Here is a 26,815-nt window from a genome sequence, read left to right as displayed (position 1 = left end):
GTTCTGATGTTAAACCTATTACTTCAAAATCATTCTTAACCGAATCCAGGTACCTTCTCCTTGGTCTGCCCCGACTCCTCCTACCCTCTACTGCTGAACCCATGAGTCTCTTGGGTAACCTTGCTTCTCCCATGCGTGTAACATGACCCCACCATCTATGCCTGTTCGTCCTGACTGCTACATCTATAGAGTTCACTCCCAGTTTTTCTTTGATTTCCTCATTGTGGACACCCTCCTGCCATTGTTCCCATCTACTAGTACCTGCAATCATCCTAGCTACTTTCATATCCGTAACCTCAACCTTGTTGATAAGGTAACCTGAATCCACCCAGCTTTCGCTCCCATACAACAAAGTTGGTCGAAAGATTGAACGGTGCACAGATAACTTAGTCTTGGTACTGACTTCCTTCTTGCAGAAGAGAGTAGATCGTAGCTGAGCGCTCACTGCATTAGCTTTGCTACACCTCGCTTCCAGTTCTTTCACTATGCTGCATCCCGTGAGAATATGCATCCTAAGTACTTGAAACCGTCCACCTGTTCTAACTTTGTTCCTCCTATTTGGCACTCAATCCGTTTATATTTCTTTCCCATTCACTATTCCAAAATAAAATTATATATCACTGAACAAAATGTTTTTTATTAAAAAAAGGGGAAAGAAAATACAAAGCCAAGATTGGGATGTTCTCTCGGTAAGTGAGGCTTGTGGTCCACAACACAAGCGTGAACCTCCATTTATGCCTTAGTGAATCACCAAAAAAATATTTCATTTGCATTTACGTCATACTCGGTTATCGCTTTGCTGGAAAATATGAAAAGAAAAATGTCTTGCTTCTTTTTTTTTTATCTCAGGCGTCAAGAGATTAACATGAAGTCTCTAAACACAAAGCTCCAGAATCAACTGCGCCAGAATTTGAGAAGAAAATTAATGTATTGTTGCTGTATGTGTCATCGCAGAATTAGCCTGAAAAGATTTAAGCACACATTTCACTGCACTTTCTCAATAAATCGTGCCATATCATATTATACTAACAGCTAAATAAAAGACACTTTGCGTACATAATCAACAGCTTGTGTATAATTAGTCACAGGTTGTAAATGCATTTCCACTGCTTCAAGAGACGATACTCCTAATGAACGTAGATGTCGTTAACTACACCCGTAATTAAAGGAACCAAACCTCCGCTCAATTACTGACAGCTAAGAGGCAGAGAACTTTTCCAGCTTAGGAAGTTTCCGCATAAAAGGGCATTCAACACCACGGAAGCGATCACCAACAAACAGAAGGGCCCCCACTGTCCCTCCACCTCTGACTTCCCTTTCTCCCTTCGCTCTTCTCTTCATCTTTCTACCTTTGTCGCCTCCTTTTCTGTAAACTAGTTCATTCGATATTCTATTTCTCATTAATCAGTACAGGTGCCTGGTATCGTCAGTCTATGCGCAATAAGATGTATTTCTGCACTAAACTACAGTCGTAACGGATGCTGAGTAGTGAACTACAATAAATTACCGATAGTCTTCGTTTCTTCATCACAACAACGTTTTGTACCTCTCACATGTGTCACTCTATTTCTTGTCGATGTAAAGAACAGTTAAACAAAAATCGCTAATAAGTTTATAGCTTTAGCATACATCTTCGCTTAACACTGTTCCAGACAATTACTTATGAGGAAGACTGTTCTCTGTAAATCACCCTGCAATGCAACATTACTGAAAACTTCTAACAGTAATTTGATTGCATTCTACGACGCTCTTTACACGATTCGTATTCATTTCATAGAATACTAGTTTTGTGATAATAATATGCCTAGATTAATCTGAAACACTCGTAATTTTATATGTTTATTTGTGAGCTGTGAAATTAATGTCGTATTTTAATCATGATTTCCTAGCGATATCGAAACGTCGTCAGTCGATAAGAATCGCCACATTTATAATAAATGATACTGAGATAGAGTAAAATCACTTTAAATCATTATTACACTCGTGAATAGCTGACAGATACACGAGGGCGTGCTGAAAAATAAAGTCTCCGAACTTTTTATTCTGTCCTCAGTATTGCTTGTGTTACTGTGTGTCATGCATAGTACTCGGTCGTCTCTCCCTCTTCGCTGACTCAATTTGCAACCCTATGCCGCTAGAGGCCTTCGAATTGTAGCACGTAACATGGTTCTGTGTAATGTAACTATGTCGGTGTGTGAGAAACAACTTTGTATTATCGAGTGTCTAACCGCAGGAAACGTTGCGTTTTAAGCATTAGAGTGATTGGTTCATTGTCAACATCGCAACAGGTGATGAAAGCAGGGATCACCTGTTTGACTGCGAAAACAAGAGGGCAATAATGGAGTTCCGCTACAAAGGATCACCGACGCCAAAACAGTTGAAGATCTGCCATCAGCAGGTAAAGTCATGTTCACAGTGTTCTGGGACGTTCAAGGTGTGACGCATCTGGAATTCCCGCCTAAAGCCAGACTCAAAGAGTTAGTTCTCCTTCAGCATGTCAATGTCAGATTATACACGAGCCCTGCGATGTCTTCAACAATCCGACGACTTGGGTTCACTGTTATCTATCATCCTCCTCACAGTCCCGACTTGACCCATCCCATTTTCATCTGTTTCCAAAAGTTCAATAACAACTTCGAGAACTTCTCTTTGATACTGATGAAGTTGTGCAAACGGAAGTGAGGTTGTGGCTCTGTCAATGAAGTCTGCAGCGATGGGAGAAATTTGTTCGTCGCCAGGATGGCTATGCTGAGAAATAAATATGCGGATGTGAAGAAAAAGGATGCAGAATATTAATAAGGTTTATTTTACTTTAAAAGCTCAAAGAGTTTTCACACAAAAAAGGCAGAGTCATTACTTTTCAGCACGCCCTCGTATATTCTCAATATACGGAATGATTCTGTATTAAAACATTACGAAATGGCTCTGAGCACTATGGGACTTAACTGTTGTGGTCATCAGTCCCCTAGAACTTAGTACTAGTTAAACCTAACAAACCTAAGGACATCACAAACATCCATACCCGAGGCAGGATTCGAACCTACGACCGTAGCGGTCGCGCGGTTCCAGAATGTAGCGCCTATAACCGCTCGGACACTCCGGACGGCTAAAACATTACAGTAGTGTCTGCAGACACTTTGTGCTGGTCGTTTCAGCAACAGAGATTAAATTAGGTGTGTTTTTGATTCCACAGTGAGGAGATCCTCAAGAATGTAGAACATGTCTAAAACAAGAATACATGAAATATTTTAATAAATTCAGTTCGGAGCTGCCTACGACAGAATGGCAGAAGCGTCTAAACAAATCTATATTTGCAGTGTGGATGTTGTCTGAAATAGGTGATATAAAAATAAAAAAGCTAGCATACTTTGATTATTTTCATTCCATAGTGTTATCCTGGATCTTTTTTTTTTTTTTTTTTTTTTTGCGTAACTCATGATGGGCAAACCGCTAAACCAAAAGCATGTAATATGAAATATTTTTGGTGTGAACTCAATAACGTCATGCAGAGATCAGTCCAAAGCACTGTGATTACTAGTTACTGATTTCCAATACATTCATTCCTTAATGAAACGTCTCATCAATAATATATATCTCTTTCAAAGCGACAGCCTTGTTGATGCAATCACTATTGAAACTAAGAATAACCTTCATAAAAAATTTGAATTCACTTGCTTTCGTTGAGAAAGGAGTCCATTATGACAGTGCTGCGCTGTATAACTAACGCACTAGATCTCTACGTTCAGCAGTAAAATTTCTATGACGTTACTACTGTTGTAGATACATACCTTCAACAGGACTGTGCACCTGGAAACAAATGCTGTGGTTAATGACGTTCACCACTGCACTGTTACTGCTGCAGGTATGTGTATTTTGCAAGACGGTGCACTGTGGCGTTGCTACTGCCTTTTTAATGGAATGGCTCAGTGAAAATCCCCTCGTCAAGAAGGTACCTAGTGGTCTTCTAAGCCACCTGACATCTTTGCATTTTGGCACATTTGGTGCGTTGTCGAGCGCCAAGTGTGCACCGTCTTACCGAGTAATCTCCGTGAGATACGTATCGGTGTTGAGCGAATATGCACATGTATAGGAGCCCAGCATTTCCTATGTTTAGGCTTTCGATCTCTGGTGGAGTGCCGCCTTCATTATTGTAGGAGACAAGCAGCGACTCGTATCAAATTCAGTTTCTCATAGCGCATACATTTTAATTGCTGTTGTCGATTAATCTCATGTTATGTTGCTATGGAAAAAATTCATAGTAAAAAAACAAAACAAGCCGTAAGTGATACAAAGTAGGAAAGGAATCCTGGAAAGCGCTTTGCCCAAGCAGTACCTAGCATAGAAGTTACGAGAGCCGTGTACGGTGTTAAGGCAGACTCTAACGAAAAATAATTACGTTCGAAATTTCTCATCAGATTAAAACTGCGTGCCGGACAGTGGCCAGATCCAGAACTTTGCCTTTCGCAGGTAATGTTCTTACCGACTGAGCTAGTCAGGCAGACTCACAATTTCCCTCCCCCTCCCCGCTCTCCCTCTCCCCTTCCGCGTCTCCCAGCTAAATCATCCATAGCCTCACTTTCTTAGAACACCACTCCTACTTTCCAAATTTCACAGAAGTTTCCCTGCATACCTTGAGGAAAATGGAATAAACAGATTTGTTCTAAGACTCCTCAGTTTTTCGTTACTGAATTTACACTGTAGGCACTAAAGTCTAAGTGATCATATATTCCTGTCAACACTTCAAGTGCTTCAAGTAACTAATATGAGCTACGAATACTCTCAGTAACGAACTTCGCATTCTAACCACGGAATATAGTGAGTGGTCTTGTCATCATGTCGTCTTTGGCCTGCTGTTTCATCACTCATGGATTCCAACCGTATTCTTATACTTTAATTACAAACAATGAAGGTGAAACAGAAACATACATAAATTTGTTTAATGCATCAGTTTTCATAATATATTGATTAAGTGTTGTTTAGATACCGCTGCAATTGAATGAATGAAAGGAAAGCAAGAAAATGTCTCGATCTTACCGACGCACTAAATTAGTCCGACTAATAAATCAGTTCGGATGAATATAAAACACACATTCATCTTATCTTGAAAAACGTCCTGCATCTCTCCCACAAAGCCGCCTTGGAGAGCTGCAACTGCAGCCATCTGAATAGCATTACGATCTTCTCAGCGCTTCATTTGCTCCTTTCTTTGACGTTTCGTCCAGTTAATAGGAAAGTATTATATGATGAGCACGCATATATTTTAAGGGAAAATGGAAAAATGATAACAAAAATACGTACACTGTCTGAATAGAACGTGAAGCACCCAGAAGATGTGGTCAGATATCAGTGTAACTTCCTAACGTACGCCCCATCGGCGAATTTATAAAGAATTAAAGTTAAATTGAGCACAATATTATGGAAATGGAAGAGGATGTAGATGAAGATGAAATGGGAGATACGATACTGCGTGAAGAGTTTGACAGAGCACTGAAAGACCTGAGTCAAAACAAGGCCCCGGGAGTAGACAACATTCCATTAGAACTACTGACGGCCTTGGGAGAGCCAGTCCTGACAAAACTCTACCATCTGGTGAGCAAGATGTATGAGACAGGCGAAATACCCTCAGACTTCAAGAAGAATATAATAATTCCAATCCCAAAGAAAGCCGGTGTTGACAGATGTGAAAATTACTGAACTATCAGCTTAATAAGTCAGAGGTGCAAAATACTAACGCGAGTTCTTTACAGACGTATGGAAAAACTGGTAGAAGCCGACCTCGGTGAAGATCAGTTTGGATTCCGCAGAAATGTTGGAACACGTGAGGCAATACTGACCCTACGACTTATCTTAGAAGCTAGATTAAGGAAAGGCCAACCTACATTTCTGGCATTTGTAGACTTAGAGAAAGCCTTTGACAATGTTGACTGGAATAATCTCTTTCAAATTCTGAAGGTGGCAGGGGTAAAATACAGGAAGCGAAAAGCTATTTACAATTTGTACAGAAACCAGATGGCAGTTATAAGAGTCGAGGGGTATGAAAGGGAAGCAGCGGTTGGGAAGGGAGTGAGACAGGGTTGTAGCCTATCCCCGATGTTATTCAATCTGTATATTGAGCAAGCAATAAAGGAAACAAAAGAAAAATTCGGAGTAGGTATTAAAGTCCATGGAGAAGAAATAAAAACGTTGAGGTTCGCCGATGACATTGTAATTCTGTCAGAGACAGCAAAGGACTTGGAGGAGCTGTTGAACGGAATGGACAGTGTCTTGAAAGGAGGATATAAGATGAACATCAACAAAAGCAAAACGAGGATAATGGAATGTAGTCGAATTAAGTCGGGTGATGCGGAGGACATTAGATTAGGAAATGAGACATTTATAGTAGTAAAGGAGTTTTGCTATTTGGAGAGCAAAATAACTAATGATGGTCGAAGTAGAGAGGATATAAAATGTAGACTGGCAACGGCAAGGAAAGCCTTTCTGAAGAAGAGAAATTTGTTAACATCGATTATAGATTTAAGTGTCAGGAAATCATTTCTGAAAGTATTTGTGTGGAGTGTAGCCATGTATGGAAGTTAAACATGGACGATAAATAGTTTGGACAAGAAGAGAATAGAAGCTTTCGAAATGTGGTGCTACAGAATAATGCTGAAAATTAGATGGGTAGATCACATAACTGATGAGGAGGTATTGAATAGAATTGAAGAGAAGAGGAGCTTGCGGCACAACTTGACAAGAAGAAGGGACCGGTTAGTGGACATGTTCTGAGGCATCAAGGGATCACAAATTTAGCATTGGAGGGCAGCGTGGAGGGTAAAAATCGTGGAGGGAGACCAAGAGATGAATACACTAAGCAGATTCAGAAGGATGTAGGTTGCAGTAAGTACTGGGAGATGAAGAAGCTTGCAGAGGATAGAGTAGCATGGAGAGCAGCATCAAACCAGTCTCAGAACTGAAGACAACAACAGCAACATAGAGTTAAAATTGTCAGCAATAGCTATAACGGCCACAAGTGTACGAGGTCTGCTCAAAAAACTCCGGAACATCCGTAATTTCGCGCCAGTAGTGCGTTGGAGCGAAATGCGGTTGGCATCCCTGCACATGCCAGTGTTTAATATGTAACTGCTGGAAGTTTCATTGTTGTTTGTCTGTTAGTTACTGTTCAGAGCTGTATCGAGTAGAACGTTGTGTCGAGTCTCGAGTGTCGCACAGTCTGCGAATTTCGAGGTGGCAGAGTTAGAGGTGCAACGCGTCTGCATTAAATTTTGCCTGAGACTCTAGAAAACCTTTACAGAAACACAACAGATGATGCAGAAAGCCTACGGTGATGAGTGCTCAAGCCGAACTCGGTGTTACGAATGACTCACGCGGTTTACAAATGACCGGACGGAAGTTTAAGATGACCCTCGTTCAGGACGCTCTTCGACGTCTACCGAGGACGCTCATGTCAGGAACGTCAACGAAATTGTTCGTGCCAATCGAAGACTGACTGTCAGAGAAACTGGAGGAGAATGTAACATTTCAGTTCTATCATGTCATGAAATCTTGACATAGCATATTGGAATGCATCGTGTTGCCGTCAAATTCGCCCAATGCCCCATGTGTCAAGACCAGAGAGACCTTCGCCTCGCAGTCTGTGAAGAGCCTTTGGATCGCGCAAATGAGAACGAGTTGTTCTTTAAGACAATCATAACTGGTGATGAGACGTGGGTCGACGGTTATGATGTTGAGATCAAGGTTCAATCTTCGCGATGAATCGGGAAAGGCTATCCAAGACCAAAAAAACTCGTCAGGTCAGGTCAAATGTCAAAGTCATGCTGATAGTTTTCTTTGACTTTGAAGGACTAGTTCATCGTGAATTCATGTCACAGGGACAAACTGTTAATCGGTGGTACTATCGGTACGTGTTGTGACGCCTGCGAGGAAATGTAAGAAGGAAGCTGTGGTGTCACCGCCAGACACCACACTTGCTAGGTGGTAGCCTTTAAATCGGCCGCGGTCCGTTAGTATACGTCGGACCAGCGTGTCGCCACTATCAGTGATTGCAGACCGAGCGCCGCCACACTGCAGGTCTAGAGAGACTTCCTAGCACTCGCCCCAGTGGTACAACCGATTTTGCTAGCGATGGTTCACTGACAAAATACGCTCTCATTTGCCGAGACGATAGTTAGCACAGCCTTCAGCTACGTCATTTGCTACGACCTAGGAAGGCGCCATTACCAGTTATTATTGATGCTGAATCATGTACAGTCAAGAGCGACGCTCATCATTAATGGATTAATGTTAAGTATTCCACCAGCTACGTCCGTTTTTCTAAATTCTAATTTCCTTGTCCTGTTCCAGACCTGCGCCAGCCTGCGTGAGCTAAAACGCGTGCCTTTCGGCTTTCTCTAGTAATACGGTGTTGGCTCTCCTGCCAACCCACAACAGAAGCAGCCTGAAATGTGGCGAGAAAGTTCATCGCTCTTGCATCACGATAACACATCTACACATTCATCCCTGTTGGTTCGTGACTACTGCGCAAAAAACGAAATCACTGTGCCGCGTCATCCTCTGTACTCTTCAGACCTGGCTCCTACGGACCTTTATTTGTTTCCAAAGCTGAAAACCCTATTGAAAGGGCGACGATTTGCAATGATAGACGAGATAAAAGAAAATCCGCAGACGATGCTTCGTACGATCCAGCAGGAGGCGTACCAAGACGGCTTCCGGAAGTAGAAACGGCGTTAGGGGCGATGTATCAACTTTGGGGAGATTATTTCGAAGGAGACCACTCAAAAGAAATAAAAGGTAAGTGTAGAAAAATTTTGTGGTCTAAGTTCCGGAATTTTTTGAACAGACCTCGTACATCAGTGTTTTTCCTGTTTAGTGTTGTTATCAGGCCTGACAGGTTCTGTAAGGAATGTGAACAGTGCCATATGCTCAATAATCACTGCGAAAAGTTTGAAGATGTCGCGTACTCTTGTGAGACAACGTTAACAACAACTGCCAGGAATATGAAAGGGGTCTCATTTTGAGTCTCCATTTGGGCGGGTGGTCGAGTCCTGTAATGTCCAGATTTGTGAGGCATTCGGGTGTAACAGTGGCCGGATGTAGGACTGCATGGGACAGTGAGGTTCATGTCGGCTACACCTGAGCACCGCAAGGGAGAATCGCCGTACTGTGGACCAAGCATCTGGCAGTACTTCGCAACTGCTCTTGTCATCCGAGAACAGATATAGGTGAAGAGGTGGAGGAGAGAGACAGGGAGAGGAGGAGAAGATGGACAAAGACAGGTTAAGGGGGAGGCGGACTCAGACAGGGGAGAGAAGGAGATGAGGGAGTATATTCAATGTCCATACATATTGGAAACATCTGCCTTCTCTTTTTTTTCGTATACAATTAAGCAGACTGAGCCACAGAAAGCGTGGCCGGGTACAGTTAGTATTAAGTATGGACTATGGTCCAGATGTTTGCTGATTTCCAGGGCTTCCAACAGGATGAGTTATTGGCCTTTGTTTGCTAAGTGTAGGATGAAGGACTGTGGCTGGCGGCTGTGGCCATCGCTGAGTACATCCTCTGCAAATGAGGAGTCATACTTCAGCAGCCTCTAGCTGCATTCATGTTCAACCAATATATTGCTATTGCACTGTCTGAGTAACTAACACAAAACTTGAAACTCCCTGGCAGATTAAAACTGTGTGCCGGACCGAGACTCGAACTCGGGACCTTTGCCTTTCGCGGACAAGCGCTCTACCAACTGAGCTACCCAAGCAAGACTCACGCCCCGTCCTCACAGCTTTACTTCTGCCAGTACCTCGTCTCCTACCTTCCAGACTTTACAGAAACTTTCCTGCGAACCTTGCAGGAGAGTTTCATATCAGCGCACACTCCGCTGTAGAGTGAAAATTTCATTCTAGAAACAACCCCCAGGCTGTGGCTAAGCCATGTCTCCGCAATATCCTTTCTTTCAGGAGTGCTAGTTCTGCAAGGTTCGCAGGAGAGCTTCTGTAAAGTTTGGAAGGTAGGAGACGAGGTACTGGCAGAAGTAAAGCTGTGAGGACGGAGCGTGGGTCGTGCTTGGGTAGCTCAGTTGGTAGAGCAGTCTGCCTTCGGCAGTGACACAGTGCGGACCGTGTTGCTTGCCGGCTGCGCTGTGGTGCGCGCGCCTGTTTGTTTACGCCGGAGCAGCTTCGCGTGTGCGGTGTTGTGAGTCTAGAACGAGATGGCACACTCGTACAGAAAAACGACTTTGAAGTTCAGTTTTGCGAACGACTATACACGACCAAAGGCACACGAGATTGAACGTTTCTTCAGAGAAGAGGTAAAAATCGATCCACAGGAAATCGTGGGAATCAATTTATCGCTCGTTTCAAGCGTCGTCTATGTCAAGCTTGTTGACGAGGCTGCTTGCGAAAGACTGCTACAACGATCACCGAACGGGTATCGATTCTGTCATGCCGACGGGAATGTTGGTGCGGTTACCGTCGATCACGCGGGAATGGGGATCCGCACTATACGAGTCTTCGAACTTCCGTTTGAGGTCCCGTCTGAACTTGTTACCGACGCCTTTCGACCATACGGTACAGTTCTATCCCATGTGGCCGAAAAATGGACGAGTTTTACCACGTACCCCGTTTTAAATGGGGTGAGACAAATACGGATAGAACTGCGCAAGCACGTCCCCTCTTATTTGTACATAGGAGGTTGTCGAGCGATTATAATCTATGATGGGCAACCTCGCACTTGCTCGGGGTGCGGGAAAGAAGGTCACGTCCGCTCGGAATGCCTCCAGCGACGTTTAGTGCAAACTCCACGGGATGACGTTCAGGCGCCACAACCGCCGACTGTCTTACCGTTGACCTTTGTGGAAGCCCTGACAGGCGACGTGAGGGAGACTTCCGGTGGGCACCAGCAGCTGCCCCCTATAGAGAACATGGACACCAACGGACTGGAACTCCGACCACCGGTTCCACCACAGCAGACACAGGACACCACAGAAGAGATGCAGCTGACGGCCGCTCCAGGCTCATCCGTTGTGGCTGCCAGTGCTTCCACCGAGAGCGTGATAGGCCAGGCCCAAGACGGAGGATACGCAACCCCAACAGCCGATGCGGAAGCAAGGCAACGGAAACAGCGTTCGCCGAAGAGAAGAAAGAAGCGTCGACTGACTTCTGCTGACGATAGCCATAGTCCCGAGGGAAAAGAGGACGACAACGACAGTATCGACCTGAGACCAGTGGATTCAACAGATACCGAGATGACGATGCAGGAACTACACAGCGACGATAACTTGAACTCTCCTTCTGGTGACCGGAAGGCGGAAGTGGAGATGACAACTGTCCAACATCAGAGCGATGACAACGTTACCTTCCATCCTTCGACCAGTTCCGGAAATATGCTGGGGGACTGGGCGCAAGAAATGGACCAACAGGAACAGGACGAAAATACGAACGCGACGATTGAGGACAGTCCTGGCCAGAGGCCGGGAGGGGTCGGGAAATGTTGACCAACTTAGTGTGTTGAGGAGCGCCGGGGGTGCCGATGGACGCTTAATGACACCTCCCTACAACTGATGAACACAAGCCAGGCGTACCGCATTGCCACGATAAACATTAATGGCATACGGACACCGCTTAAAATTCAAATGCTGAAAGATATGTTACGCGCTGCGGACGTGGATATTGTACTCCTACAAGAAGTGCGTTTCCCATCGCCGCCAGAGTTCTACGGTTACGAGGCACATTATTCAGTGCACGATGAAAGTGGATGCGGTGTGGCGATTCTCACCAGGGAAGGAATAGGAGTGGAGGACGTCAGGTCTCTCCCTTCGGCACGCGGCATAGCGATCACTGTCGACGGCGTTCGTTTCATCAATTTATACGCACCATCTGGCTCCACAAAACGAAGAGAAAGGGCGACTTTTTACACCGAAGAGATAGCATCGTTGTTCGCTGGACGCTTTGATAACTACATAGTGGGCGGCGACTTTAATTGTGTCGTCGACAAAAAGGACCAAGTACCTCATTATGTGCCATGCATGGAACTGCGTGCGTTGATTACCGAAATGGCGCTTCTGGATACCTGGGAACTGCAGCATGGTGACAGACCGGGTTATACGTTTGTCACGGGACACTCGGCGAGTAGACTTGATAGAGTGTACGTGACACGAGCTCTACGGACGACGATACTGGATGCCGAAATATGGCCAGCGGCTTTTACGGATCATATGGCGTACGTCTGTACGATTTCACTAACGCGTCAGAAGATATGGCGGAGTAAAGGTCACTGGAAAATGAATTGTGCACTTTTACGTGACACTGAATGTCGCCGGTCGATAGAGGCGGCCTGGGAGACCTGCGTTCGCCGCCAACGAGCATACACCTCGGTTCTCCAGTGGTGGATTAAATGCGCAAAACCAACGTTACGGAGAACGTTGATACGATACGGGCAGGACAAATCGCAGTGGAACCGCACAACGGCTGATTTTTATTTTACAGCCCTGAGGGAGCTGATGACCCAACAACCATCGCCGGAAAGGCACACGGCCATGCGCAGGATAAAAGCCAAGTTATTACAGCTGACGAGACTAAGAATGGAAGGTATAATGGTCCGGGCGAGATTGGCGGACACAGTTGCTGCCGAAACCCCCTCCATGCACCACGTGGTACGTGAACGCCAACGACGACGCAGGACATTGATCAGGGAACTAATCTCTGAAACTGGCCAGCAAGTTGTGTACCAGCGTGATATTGCGCATGTGTTTCACGACTATTTCCGCCAGTTATATGGACCTGTACATGTGAACCACGAGACACTACATGATGTCATCTCGGAAATGCCAGATAGAGGACCACCACTGGATGCAGAGACTTTCATCACAGCGATAACAGAGGACGAGCTGACAGACGCAATTGCCAGGGGGGCTCCGAACAAGTCCCCAGGACAGGACGGCTTCCCAATTGAATTTTACCGCGCCTTTGCATACCTCATGGGACGGACCTGGATTCAGATGTACAACGAACTCCTGTTACCGCAGACTGAGATACCTGCCGAATTCACGGAGGGTATCATCATCCCAATACCCAAACCACGCGGTGGCAGAAATCCAGGAGATTATAGACCACTCACTCTCTTGAACTGCGACTATAAGATTTTCGCGCGCATCCTTGGGGCTCGCCTGCGGTCTTCAATTTCTGATAGACTCCTGGTAGATCAAACTTGCCTCGGCGGTAAGAGCAACGTACATACGGCGCTCAGTGACTACCGAGATATCATCGCATTAGCAGCGGCATGCCGAGTGCGTGGGGCACTCGTCGCTATTGACTTCGATCATGCATTCGACAGAGTGGATCATACCTTTTTGCATGCGGTGATGGGCAGATTGGGAATCCCACAGGCCTTCATCCTAGTGATCATGCGACTGTTACACGGCGTACGATCAAAGGTCTCGGTGAATGGGCGGGGCACTGACTACATTGTTATTTCAAGGTCAGTTCGTCAAGGTTGCCCCCTTTCGATATTTTTGTATGCAATGGCTTTGGAACCCTGTCTCTATGGTCTCCGAAGACGGTTGGAGGGAGTTCCGTTGCCACAACTGACATTTCATTGCCGCGCTTATGCTGACGATATGATGCTGGTGGCACGGACAGGCGAAGAAGTACGTACGGCGTTGGCATGGATACAGCGATATGGGATGGCGGCAGGAAGCGTGCTTAATCTACACAAAACACGCTGCATGAATGTCGGTCGAGGATTACAACCGGGGGAGGAAGGCCCGCTCATCTTGGTTAAGACCATAAAATGCCTAGGTATTACGTTCCACACGGATGTACAGCGGACAGCAGCGGATAACTACCGACGCATATTGAAGCTGATGCGGACAATGGTGCTGTTACAGAAATTAAGAGCGTTGGATATGATTCAGAGGGTGACCTATGTTAACGTATACCTAGCACCGAGACTCACTCACGTAGCGCATGTCCTGCCTTTAACGCGCACAATGGCATCACGGATACAAGCAACTTTCGGAACCTACGTGAGTGTGGGACACCTGTTTAAGATCCGATACACAACGCTTACGCTACCACCTGGAGAGGGTGGACTTGGTCTAGTGAACGTATATGAAAAGGCACGGGCGTTATTCGTCAGTACGATTTTCCGACAGTGGCGCGGTCAATTTCGCAATATCTCGGGTGCGTTGGCCGATGTACTAGCGCCCACTTCAATGCTGCCCCCAGTCGATGTGGGCCATATTTCACCGAAGCTGTCACATTTCAAGTCTTTTTTTTTGGAGCTTAGCTATGTCAAAGATTCCTTCCCAACAACACGACTACCGACGACGCGAGACGTATACCAACTCTTACTGCGCCGGTGCCCCAGGAATACCCTGGAAAAGAAGTACCCAGACAAGAACTGGCGACAGATATGGCGCGTTATACGGAACGTTTACCTCCCAACGTCGGTACGCTCAACATGGTATGTGGTGGTAAATAGGAAGTTCGCAACGAATCAACGGCGGCACGCGATTCATTTGGCAGACACTCCACTATGTTTAGGCTGCGCAACAGTGGACACTGATGAACATCGTTTAACATGTAGTGGGACGGCTCCAGTGTGGCACTTGGCACAACAGATATTGGCGTTCCTGTTACGCTCCGCCCCTCACACAATTTCATCAGACACACTTTTTTTCCCCCAAGAATATTATTTCCCGGTCCAAAAAACCAATGCAGTGACATGGGTGCGGGGAATGGTGGTGGGCTACGTGTATAACGAATCGGAAAAGGACAAAATTGATTTTTGGCATTTTCTCCTGGATGGACACACGAAGCTGCAACAGCATAAGAAATATAGACAAGACTTCGCTAATTACTTGCGACTTACATTTACCGACCCGCCGGCCAGATGGGGTGTGACGGGTGAGAGATGAGATAGACGAAGAAGCCGAGACAGACATCGATCACACTTACGGACCCTTAGTTAATTTCGAGAAGACGACCCAGTCTTACACCAACGTCTGGAGAACGAGTCGATAGATGGCTCTCTTGCTCTACCGAACGTCGGGTCGTGAGCAGGTGTCGCCCCCCGACACGAATTTCATTTCATTGCTACAGGAGCATGTTTCTTTTGTATTTGTACTATCCGCAATGTCTTCATGTCTTTCATTTGGGAATTTTCAGTTTTATTCATTTTCTTAATTAATTAATTTTCTAATTAGCCACTATTTGTCAACATATGGACCTTGTAGACACTATTTATGCGATAGTACAACAACATGTATGTCAGCAAAGGTGGTAAGCCTGACATTGGATACAAAAAAAAAAAAAAAAAAAAAAAAAAAAAAAAAAAAAAAAAAAAAAAAGGGAAAAAAAAAAAAGTTGGTAGAGCACTTGCCCGCGAAAGGCAAAGGTCTTTAAAAAAAAAAAAAAAAAAAAAAAAAAAGTTGGTAGAGCACTTACCCGCGAAAGGCAAAGGTCCCGAGTTCGAGTCTCGGTCCGGCACACAGTTTTAATTTGCTAGAAAGTTTCATATCAGCGTACACTCCGCTGTAGAGTGAAAATTTCATTCTAGAAACACAAAACTTATCACACGACAAATAATTCTGTGTAGCCCATTGTTGGCTAGTAATTAGGTCTTACCTTCGCTATTGAAAATATACTGGGCTGTGACATTCCTTACACAGTTTCTCGCATATTTGCAGGATTTCAGTGTTCCTGCTATGCTCTGTGATATGTGACCTAGGTATGGGATTGTACACCACTTCTTGCAGGCGTTGGAAGCAGCAACAGAGAGAGAGCATAGAGAAGGGGAAATCAATTTAATTATGTAACTCTGCTCTGAAATCTTATTTCGACATGGGAACAGACATGAGAGGGTGCAGCCATGGGCGGAAAGCTGCAAGTTTGGGTGTCGATAGGTGTTGTGAGCAATAAGGTATTACCCTGTCCAAAACGTGATACAAAATAACCACCGCTCCAAGAAACGTTAAGAGCTTTTGCATCAGGCCCGTATCCACCGATCAGGAAGAAAAGTAGAGGAAACTAGATAACCTCAGCGGTAGCGAGTGTGGAGTGCCGCCGCGTTCATGTGGCGGAAGCGGCGACTGCGCTGTCGCGTCGCGTTGTGAAATCAGTGATCGCCACAGGGTGAGTGGCAGGCTCCCGCGAGAAGAGACGGTACGCAATAAAAGGCCGGCTGGCGCACCGCCTCTTCCCAGTCGTCAACATGTCTCCCCGGCAGAGGACCACCGCGCTCACCGCTCTGGCCGCCGCCGCCCTCGTTGTGGCGTTCGTGCCCGCCGTCCTCGCCTCGCACAAACTGCGTAAGTCGACACACGTCAACCGTTCATTCATGCGTCAACATTTCTTTATTGTATCTGTTGCAAACTGTCGTACATTCGACTGCTGCTAATTCAAAACTCGACGAATCTAATTACTAGATAAATCGAACCTGTTGCCAACATCCTCGAAAAAGCCTCGATAAATTGAAGACGTCCCATGCGTTTCCGTAGAATCGAGAAATCTAAACGACGGTTATTGCAGACCGCACTGCGGACACCGTATAATAATTCGACGTCAGCGATTATCCAACGCTCGCTAATACAAATTGCTTCGGTTGTTTCGTCATTCAACTCTTCGTGATATTCATTTGTTTGCTCAACGATGTATAACTTCCTGTACGAGTCCGCGACCGTTGTGAATGTTTTGTGAATAGAACTGGTCTAGATCGCTTAATACATAACCTCCGCCTGTGTACGGTGTCATCGTGCAATAACCACTCACAGACGGTAGGCGGCAGCACTAGCAGTGTAGGGTATATAAAGTTTATAGGGGACGCGGAAAACAGTGCAGTCCTTGTCGCAATGCGGAAACGGAGAGATTCATCTGACGTCCAAAAAGGCATGATCATTGGTGTTCGGGCCAAGGGTGGAAACATTTCCGAAACTCCTAAGTTTGTAACTGTTAGCGTGTCGCCGTGGTTAAAGTATGCCGTGTATGGGAAAATGACGCTATCCAAAATCGGCGCCGAAGCGCATATGGTGCACCACAGACTATAGATGACACGGAGGAATAGACGTGCAACGGTTGAGCAACTGACCGCCCAGATGAACCAAAATCCAATCAATAGCGTCTCCTCAAGGAGCATTCATCGAACGTTGTTGCGTATGGGTCTCTTCGGCAGGAATCTGGTTCATGCACCCATGATAGCTGCTTTTCACCGGCTACGAACGCTTGAATTTGCACGCCAGTACCGCAACTCGTTGTCCACTGAGTGGCGATGGGCGATATTTTTACACGAATCACGTTTAATGCTTCGTCGGACAGAGGGTTGTTGACACGTATGGCATGAAACGTCTGACTGCAAACACCCTGCAACAATCGTTGGAAGGTTCGAGGCCAGATGGCATTCCCTCTGTGATCTCGTCATTCTGGAAGGCGCAGTGGATCAACACAAGCATGCATCTATCCTTGTGGACCATGTACACGACTACATGTTGTTTGTTTTTCCTCGGCACAATGACATCTTCCAGCAGGACAATGCAACGTGTCATACGGCTCGCAGTGTAAGTTCCTGGTGCAAAGAGCACCGGGAATGAGTTTATCGTACTCCCCTGACCACCAAACTCCCCGGATTTAAGCCCAGTCGAGAATCTGCGGGATCACCTCGATCGGACTGTTCTCACCATGGATGCTCAACCGAGAAACCTAGCGCAGCTGGCCACGGCTCTGTTAGTCAGTATGGCTCCACATCCCTGTTAGAACCTCAGAACCACATTGACTCCCTTCCTCCATATCTCGCAGCGGTCCGCACCGCAAAAGGTGGTGTAAGTAGGCTGTTTATGTTTTCTTATTGGCAACGTTACGTAGCGCTCTGTATGAAAATCACGCTGTGCTGTGTGCAGTCTGTGGCTAGTTTGCATTGTTGTCTGCCATTGTAGTGTTGGGCAGCTGGATGTGAACAGCGTGTAGTGTTGCGCAGTTGGAGGTGAGCCGCCAGCAGTGGTGGATGTGGGAAGAGAGATGGCGGAGTTTTGAAATTTGTAAGACTGGATGTCATGAACTGCTATATATATTATGACTATTAAGGTAAATACATCATTTGTTCTCTATCAAAATCTTTCATTTGCTAACTATGCCTATCAGTAGTTAGTGCCTTCAGTAGTTTGAATCTTTTATTTAGCTGGCAGTAGTGGCGCTCACTGTATTGCAGTAGTGCGAGTAACGAAGATTTTTGGTGAGGTAAGTGGTTTGTGAAAGATATAGGTTAATGTTAGTCAGGGCCATTCTTTTGTAGGGATTATTGAAAGTCAGATTGCGTTGCGCTAAAAATATTGTGTGTCAGTTTAAGCACAGTCTTGTATAATTGGTCAAAGGGGACGTTTCATATGCCGACCCTTAGCCGAGGATACCTCACTGGAATCTTCTGATTTTTTCTTGTAGTTTGTGTAATTAGTGTAGCTATTGTTTATTGGTAGCGCGTAATTGTAGAGAGAGTCTCCTTTGTAGTTGCAGTCTTTCATTGTTGTTGTGGCATGCATGTAGATTTGCACAAAGTATTTCGCAGCTGCGCTTGCAATTAACTAGATATTATTTTCAGTGCTATGTTAATGTGTTTTCTTATTTTGCTCTTCAAGTTGTGCTTTTCTGTGTTATCGTGTGAAATATTGTGACAATAATGGCGTGTGAAAAACGTAACACTAGGCTCCAAAGTAAACTGAGAAATAATAGTGACGACGAGCGTAGCTTATCAGCACCACTGCGTAATGAATTAACAGACATTCAAAGTAGTAATTTGGTAATTGTGCATAGGGAAATGGGGCGGGCGGCAAATAATGGTGTAGACAGTGAAACAATTAGTGAACAGGGAAGCATTATCGATCGATCGGTCGGCAACAGCTCGCCTCAGGATTCCGAAATGACAGGACACAATCTTGCAAATACTGTAGATTCAGGTTTTGCGTCTTCACCGTTTTCTCAAATAAATCAATACAAATTTTCTGCTTTTCAAAATGCGAATATTGCCGGTTCAAATGCACTGCCGAATAGCACTGAGGAACATGTTTCAGACACCAGTACATTGTTATTACAGTTAATGCAACAAATGGGACAAAGGCTACAAAAGTTAGACACAATGGAACAATATCTTCAAAAGTTAGACGCAACGCTTGAACAAAATCAGAAACAAAAAGGACAAAATCTTCAAACGTTAGACACAATGGAACAAAATCTTCAAAAGTTAGACACAATGGAACAACACCACAGACTGCACACACCACAGCCAGTGATTTTCATACAGAGCGCTACGTAACGTTGCCAATAAGAAAACATAAACAGCCTACTTACACTGGTTATTCAGGCTGTTGATAGGTACTCACATTAATGTCACTGGGCAGTGTATATTTCTTTATTTAGCACACCGTTTCGGCTGCTGCTATCGGATGTATAATTAAGATTAAAGAAACATAAAGAACGACAAGAGATTGTTACACGTAGTCAAGCTTCAAAAGATGAAAAATAAAACTAAAAATTTTTTTAAAAGTTCACTCAGCAAAACTAGTAACTTCTAAAACAAGGTTCTACATCTACATCTACATCCATACTCTGCAAGCCACCTGACGATGTGTGGCGGAAGGTACCTTGAGTACCTCTATCGCTTCTCCCTTCTATTCCAGTCTCGTATTGTTCGTGGAAAGAAAGATTGTCGCTATGCCTCTGTGTGGGCTCTAATCTTTTTGATTTTATCCTCATGGTCTCTTCGCGAGATATACGTAGGAGGGAGCAATATACTGTTTGACTCATCGGTGAAGGTATGTTCTCGAAACTTCAACAAAAGCCGGTACCGAGCTACTGAACGTCTCTCTTGCAGAGTCTTCCACTGGAGTTTATATATCATCTCGCTAACGCTTTCGCGATTATTAAATGATCCTGTAACGAAGCGCGCTGCTCTCCGTTGGATCTTCTCTATATCTTCTATCAACCCTATCTGGCACGGATCCCACACCGGTGAGCAGTATTCAAGCAGTGGGCGAACAAGTGTACTGTAACCTACTTCCTTTGTTTTTGGATTGCATTTCCTTAGAATTCGTCCAATGGATCTCAGCTTGGCATCTGCTTTACCGACGATTAATTTTATATGGTCATTCCATTTTAAATCACTCCTAATGCCTACTCCCAGATAATTTATGGAATTAACTGTGCGGTAGCGTTCTCGCTTCCCACGCCCGGGTTCCCGGGTTCGATTCTCGGCGGGTTCAAGGATTTTCTCTGCCTCGTGATGACTGGGTGTTGTGTGATGTCCTTAGGTTAGTTAGGTTTAAGTAGTTCTAAGTTCTAGGGGACTGATGACCATAGATGTTAAGTCCCATAGTGCTCAGAGCCATTTGAACAATTTTTTTTTTAATTAACTGTTTCCAGTTGCTGACCTGCTATATTGTAGCTAAATGTTAAAGGATCTTTCTTTCTATGTATTCACAGCACATTACACTTGTCTACATTGAGATTCAATTGCCATTCCCTGCACCATGCGTCAATTCGTTGCAGATCCTCCTGTATTTCAGTATAATTTTCCATTGTTATAACCTCTCGATATACTACAGCATCATCCGCAAAAAACCTCATTGAACTTTCGATGTTATCCACAACGTCATTTATGTATATTGTGAATAGCAACGGTCCTACGACACTCCCCTGCGGCACACCTGAAATCACACTTATTACTCCATTGAGAATGACATGCTGCGTTCTGTTATCTAGGAACTCTTCAATCCAATCACACAATTGGTCTGATGGTCCATATGCTCTTTCTTTGTTCATGAAATCACTGTGGGGAACTCTATCAAACGCCTTGCGGAAGTCAAGAAACACGGCATCTACCTGGGAACCCGCTGTGAGTCTCGTGGACGAATAGCCCGAGCTGGTTTTCACACGATCGTCTTTTTCGAAACCAATGCTGATTCCTACAGAGTAGAGTAGATTTCAATGTCAGTTATCAATAAAAGCTCTCCCTAATCGGGGGGTCAACTGTCAAGTTGGCTCAAAAAAATTATACATAGAGGTAAGTATAAGGGACAGCACAAAGTCAAATTATTTTATAAATGAGCAACAGTACTCCTCTAAATCGTGTCTTGTAATCTGACTTTGAATGTTTGTAATTTTAAAACTGTCTGTCATTTTATAACTATGAAGGAGAAAAGAAGTTGAAGGCAGCGTCCACCACATTAGCGCTACCTGTCGGCTAGAATTCGTATGGTTGTACAATTATTTGAGCCTAGTTGATAGTTGGCGACATGATTAGTCATAGATTTTATCGATACTGATGTTGAACCTTGTTTTACAAATTACAAGTTTTGGTGAACCAACTTTTTAAAATTGTTAAACTTGACAATATTTCATCTTTTGTAGCTTGAAAATGTGTAACAAGCGCGCGTAGTTCTTTACGTGACTTAAACACAGATCTGCTGATTCCAACAGCCGAACGGCGTGAGCGGAAGACGGCCTAACGGTGTGCGGGACCGTAGCCCAGCTTCATGGAGACGGTTGCGAATGGTCCTCGCCGCTACCCCAGGAGCAACAGTGTCCCTAATTTGCTGGGAAGTGGCGGTGCGGTCCCCTACGGCACTGCGTAGGATCCTACGGTCTTGGCGTGCATCCGTGCGTCGCTGCGGTCCGGCCCCAGGTCGACGGGCACGTGCACCTTCCGCCGACCACTGGCGACAACATCGATGTACTGTGGAGACCTCACGCCCCACGTGTTGAGCAATTCGGCGGTACGTCCACCCGGCCTCCCGCATGCCCACTATACGCCCTCGCTCAAAGTCCGTCAACTGCACATACGGTTCACGTCCACGCTGTCGCGGCATGCTACCAGTGTTAAAGACTGCGATGGAGCTCCGTATGCCACGGCAAACTGGCTGACACTGACGGCGGCGGTGCACAAATGCTGCGCAGCTAGCGCCATTCGACGGCCAACACCGCGGTTCCTGGTGTGTCCGCTGTGCCGTGCGTGTGATCATTGCTTGTACAGCCCTCTCGCAGTGTCCGGAGCAAGTATGGTGGGTCTGACACACCGGTGTCAATGTGTTCTTTTCTCCATTTCCAGGAGTGTATGTGTCGGAGGTAATAAATGACTTAGCCAATATAGAGGAGAAAACGTACGATGATGGGAAAACAATCGCAACGCCAAGGAGTTAGGCGACATGAACGAAGGTTGGTAGGCGTATTTGTACGTATGAAAGATGATGTCTATTCCAACTGCGTGCCAATCGCAGAAGAGAGTCTCTAGTAGCGCCACTACGAGGATGCAAATCAGGTTTGCTTGACATCTACATCTACATATACACTCCGCTAGCCATCAAGCGGTGTGTGGCGGAGGACACAATTCGCGCCAAAGTCATTTCCCCCCCCCCCCACCCTCTGCTCCACTCGCGGATCGCGAGAGGAAAAAACGACTCTCTGAACGCCTCAGTACGAGCTCTTATTTCCCTTATCTTTGAATGGTGATCATTGCGCGATTTGAAAGTTGGTGGTAATAATATATGCTCTACATCCTCGGTGAAGATCGGATTTCGGAATTTAGTGAGCAGCCCCTTCCGTTTAGCGCGCCGTCTATCTGCAAGTGTGTCCCACTTCAAACTTTCTATGAGATTTGTAACGCTCTCGCGATGGCTTAATGTACCAGTCACGAATCTTGCCGCTCTTCAACAAGCTCTACAGAGTGTCGAGGTGTTGCCTTGGCATGCTCAATCACCAGACCTGTCTCCAAAGAAGCACATATGGGACATCATCGGGCGATAACTACAGCGTCATCGACAACCATGATTAACTGTCTGTGTATTGACCGACCAAGTATAACAGGCATGGAACTCCAACCCACAAACTGACATCCGGTACCTTCACAACACAATTCATGCGTATTTGCATGCTTGCGCTCAACGTTCTGGCGGTTACACTGGTTGTTAATGAACCAACATTTCACATTTGCAGTGGCTTCTCTCGCTCTTATATTGACCTTAACCCGTGATCTTGCAATGTTAATCACTTAAATATGGAATAAGGAAGAAGCTTATGGGAACTTAACTATTGTATCTAGACAAATGTATTCCCGAAATTTCTTTAGGTTTATTGTTTTTTGGAGTTGCGATTTTTTTTCCCGTTAGTGTACCTGTCGGAGGTAATAGGAAAAAATCTCTGTGGCATTCGCTCTTAGTGCGGGCACTGAAGGGTTCGACAGATGTTAGGAGTAGCTCACTGGATTTAAGGAAAATATAACTTTGTTTTTTACACATCTGTTGACAACCCGTAGCTTAGAGTCGCTGCCACTGCGGATCATATAAAAACTGATTGAAACTTTCATCGGCGGAGTTTGAAAGAAGTCATGTGGCATCCACACAAAACCACTGACGAAAAAATAAACGGTGCGCAGAAACGTATCCAAAGGAAGACGGCCGAGCGAGGTGGCGCAGTGGTTAGCTCACTGGACTCGTCTTCGGCAGGACGACGGTTCAAACCCGCGTCCGGCCATCCTGATTTAGGTTTCCGCGATTTCCCTAAATCGTTCCAGGCAAATGCCGGATGGTTCCTTTGAAAGGGCACAGCCGAATTTTTACCGCATCCTTCCCTATTCCGATGGGACCGATGATCTCGCTGTTCGGTCCCCTCCCCCGAATCAGCCAACAAAAGGAAGACGACAAAAAGAAAAAGAATGGCTAAGTGCTATTATGATTCGTAGACTGAGGTTTCTGTACAAACTTAATTACGTATACAGACAGGTCACCCATCCAGGGAATCGAAAATCTCGACCATTTTTGCCTCTAATCGATATCGATTCTGTCAAAATTTCAGTTCCAGGAATTCCAAGACTGTATCAAAATCACTACAGTAGCTCCTGAGACTTGTCCGGACGTACAAAGAAAAGCGAGCAGGGGACTTCAGTTTATGTATGCATAGAGAGAGAGAGAATTTAATGAAATATTTTTTATTTACTTACTAAAAGATGACTACAACTTACTTTTTATATATGCATAAACTAAAATAAACACTTACTTTTTATATATGCATAAACTAAAATAAACACCGTCCGAACAGGCCTTAGAAGGCCCAACGGTAACGACCAGCCGCCGTGTCTTCCTCAGCCCCCAGGCGTCACTGAATGCAGATATGGAGGGGCATGTGGTCAGCTCTCCTCTCTCCCGGCCTTATGCCAGTTCACGAGAGCGGAGCCGTTACTTCTCAGTCAAGTAGCTCCTCAGTTTGCCGCACAAGGGCTTAGTCCCTCCCGCTTGTCAACAGCGTTCGGCATACCTGATGGTCACCCATCCCAGTGCTAGCCCAGCCCGACAGCGCTTAAGTTCGGTAATTTGACGGGAACCGGTGTTACCACTGCGGCATGGGCGTTGGCTTTATGGTTCAAATGGCTGTGAGCACTATGGGACTTATAATCTGAGGTCATCACTCTCCTAGAACTTAGAACTTCTTAAACCCAACTAACCTAAGGACATCACACACATCCATGCCCGAGACAGGATTCGAACCTGCGACCGTAGCGGTCGCGCGGTTCCAGACTAAGCGCCTAGAACCGCTCGGCCACACCTGCAGGCCGTTGGCTTTATATTTGCACGCTATAATATAATTCTTTTGTGAATTGTACGGATTATGAATGCTATGTAAGTTTTAATGGCAGAAAGATATTTTTGCGTGATTAATTATAATTTAACAATTTTCTGACTCGGACTTTTTTTCTTTTGTTGTACTGTGAAACCTTGCTTCTTGCCAAATTTCATGATTCCATGTCAACGGGAAGTACAGCATAGATTTTGATGAGTGAGTTTGCTAGTATCAAACTATGTGATATAAATGGCCGTATGTTTTAAATTCACTGACTTAAGTTTTTTACTCCACCGAGAGACCATAGACCTCAGTATTCGACATAAATTTCAACTTGATACGTCGGCCCGTTCCTGAAATATGTATTCTTAACAGTCGGACAGAAAGACAGACGGACGGACGGGCAACAAACCGATCCTATAAGGGTTCCATTTTTACTGACAGAGATACAAAAACCCTAAAAAAACGTAATCAGCGTTTCTGGCTGCTATGCGGAGGATTCGAGTTCGATTCTCAGTACCGCCTCGTTGGGAGGACTGGAACGGGGTGCAGTCAGCCTCGTGAAGCCAATTTAGGAGCTATTTGAGTGAGAAATAGCGGCTCCAAGGTCAAGAAAGCCAACAGCGGCCGGGAGAGCGGTATGCTGACACCAGTGGCAGAGGATGACACGGTGGTCGGCTGGTCACGATGGTCCGTGTGGGCCAGAACGCGGAGCTTATCTTTGCTTTTGTGGTCGAAAATGGGAGCGCTAACCCTAACAACATCTACTTATTTTCCGTAAGTCGTATTACGATGGGGCGGCGGGTACTTTATGCCCACGACAAAATAAATTAAACGTAGGGTCCAGAAACCGAAAACATCTTTTAGCACAATCTTAGTAGTACCAACGTATTTTCTGTAATATGCACGGAAGGTACTTAATGCTCATCACAAAAAAACTAAAAAATACAGATTTCCTTAATTGTCGTTGAGATTTATTCACAATATATTGTTTAAATGTACATAGATATGTAACGATGGCCCATGACTTGAAAATCTGAATATGACATTTGCTGCGAAAAGTCTTAAAAGGCTTAAATTTTTTCCGTTACGTTTTACTGGAAAATTCTAAGCAATAAGAACGTCGTATGGCTATGCCCTCCCGTCGCGTAGACCGTTCGCCGGGTGCAAGTCTTTCGATTTGACGCCAATTCGGCGACTTGCGCGTCGATGGGGATGAAATGACGATGATTTGGACAACACAACACCCAGTCCCTGAGCGGAGAAAGTCTCCGACCCAGCCAGGAATCGAACTCGGGCCCTTAGGATTGACATTCTGTCGCACTGTCCACTCAGCTACCGGGGCAGACAATTCAAAGCAATTATGGAATCTGATTTAAGGAGTCATTAAAAACAACAAATTTTTTTTCAAAATTTTAAGGTATAAAGTACATCACTTGATTACAATATTTTCAAAAGGCGCGTATAAAGTTTCCCATTCTCGCCTTGGTAATACGAGAGTTTGTTCAGAATGTAAAATGAATTTTTCTTGCATATTTTTGGATACATGTGTGTACCTTTCGTTTGAGATGTTAAAATAAATATAAAATAATAACGCTTGTAAAAAAATGTTTATATTGAACTCCAGTTGTTACTTTCCGCTTCCCTATTCGTTATTGAAACTGCTGTTCCATTTTTTAAACTTTTATTTCCAAATTTTACTGAAATCAGTCAAACTCGCTTGAATTCGGACTCTCAGTCTTTCGAAGCTTTTTGTTAAGTCCTTTGAACTTGGAATTATCGAGAGCCATTGTACTTCCAAAAGGTAATATTTCAACAACCACGGTAGAATGCGGCTACAAAGAGTCTTGCGGCTTTCTTGGCTGGGAGGCCCAGTAGGGTTGTTCAGCCACTTAATCGGTAATGGTTTTCGCGCACAATGATCGCATGAAAACCGTGTGTTGCATGAGACCTGTCTCTAGTGTGTCCATTGAGTGAAGACGAAAGTAATGTTTGTGTGTTTAGCGTGATCTCATGTTCGTCTTGTGTGATGAAGAGGGAACGGAGAGCGTGATAGCTGGTGCCGGACCATAGGCTACTCCTCTCGAACAGCATCGGTCTTAACGTCCCCATCTGACAAACTTTCACCAGCAATAGTGTCCGCCCCGATAGCATTCCGCCGCCGGCGGCCGTGCTGTGCGGACGTGCGGAGCGGCTGTTGCGGTGTTTACATCGTCGGTGCGAGCGTCCGGCGC

The 26,815-nt window shown here is 45.1% G+C and overlaps 1 protein-coding gene across 1 annotated transcript in view; it reads left to right on the top strand.

Annotated features, from left to right (window-relative positions):
* The first annotated feature begins 16,183 nt into the window (after positions 1-16,183).
* Positions 16,184-26,815, top strand: part of LOC126455635 (protein takeout-like) — a 60,484-nt gene continuing 49,852 nt past the window's right edge. The window contains exon 1 of the mRNA XM_050091401.1: positions 16,184-16,300. Within this exon, the coding sequence (XP_049947358.1) occupies positions 16,204-16,300 (97 nt within the window). The 5' untranslated portion in view covers positions 16,184-16,203. The remainder of the gene's footprint in view (positions 16,301-26,815) is intronic.

The sequence above is a fragment of the Schistocerca serialis genome, chromosome 2 (genome assembly GCF_023864345.2).
Source record: "Schistocerca serialis cubense isolate TAMUIC-IGC-003099 chromosome 2, iqSchSeri2.2, whole genome shotgun sequence".
Lineage (NCBI taxonomy): Eukaryota > Metazoa > Arthropoda > Insecta > Orthoptera > Acrididae > Schistocerca > Schistocerca serialis.
Note: the sequence above shows the minus strand (reverse complement) of the source record. Positions and strands in the feature narration are given on the sequence as shown.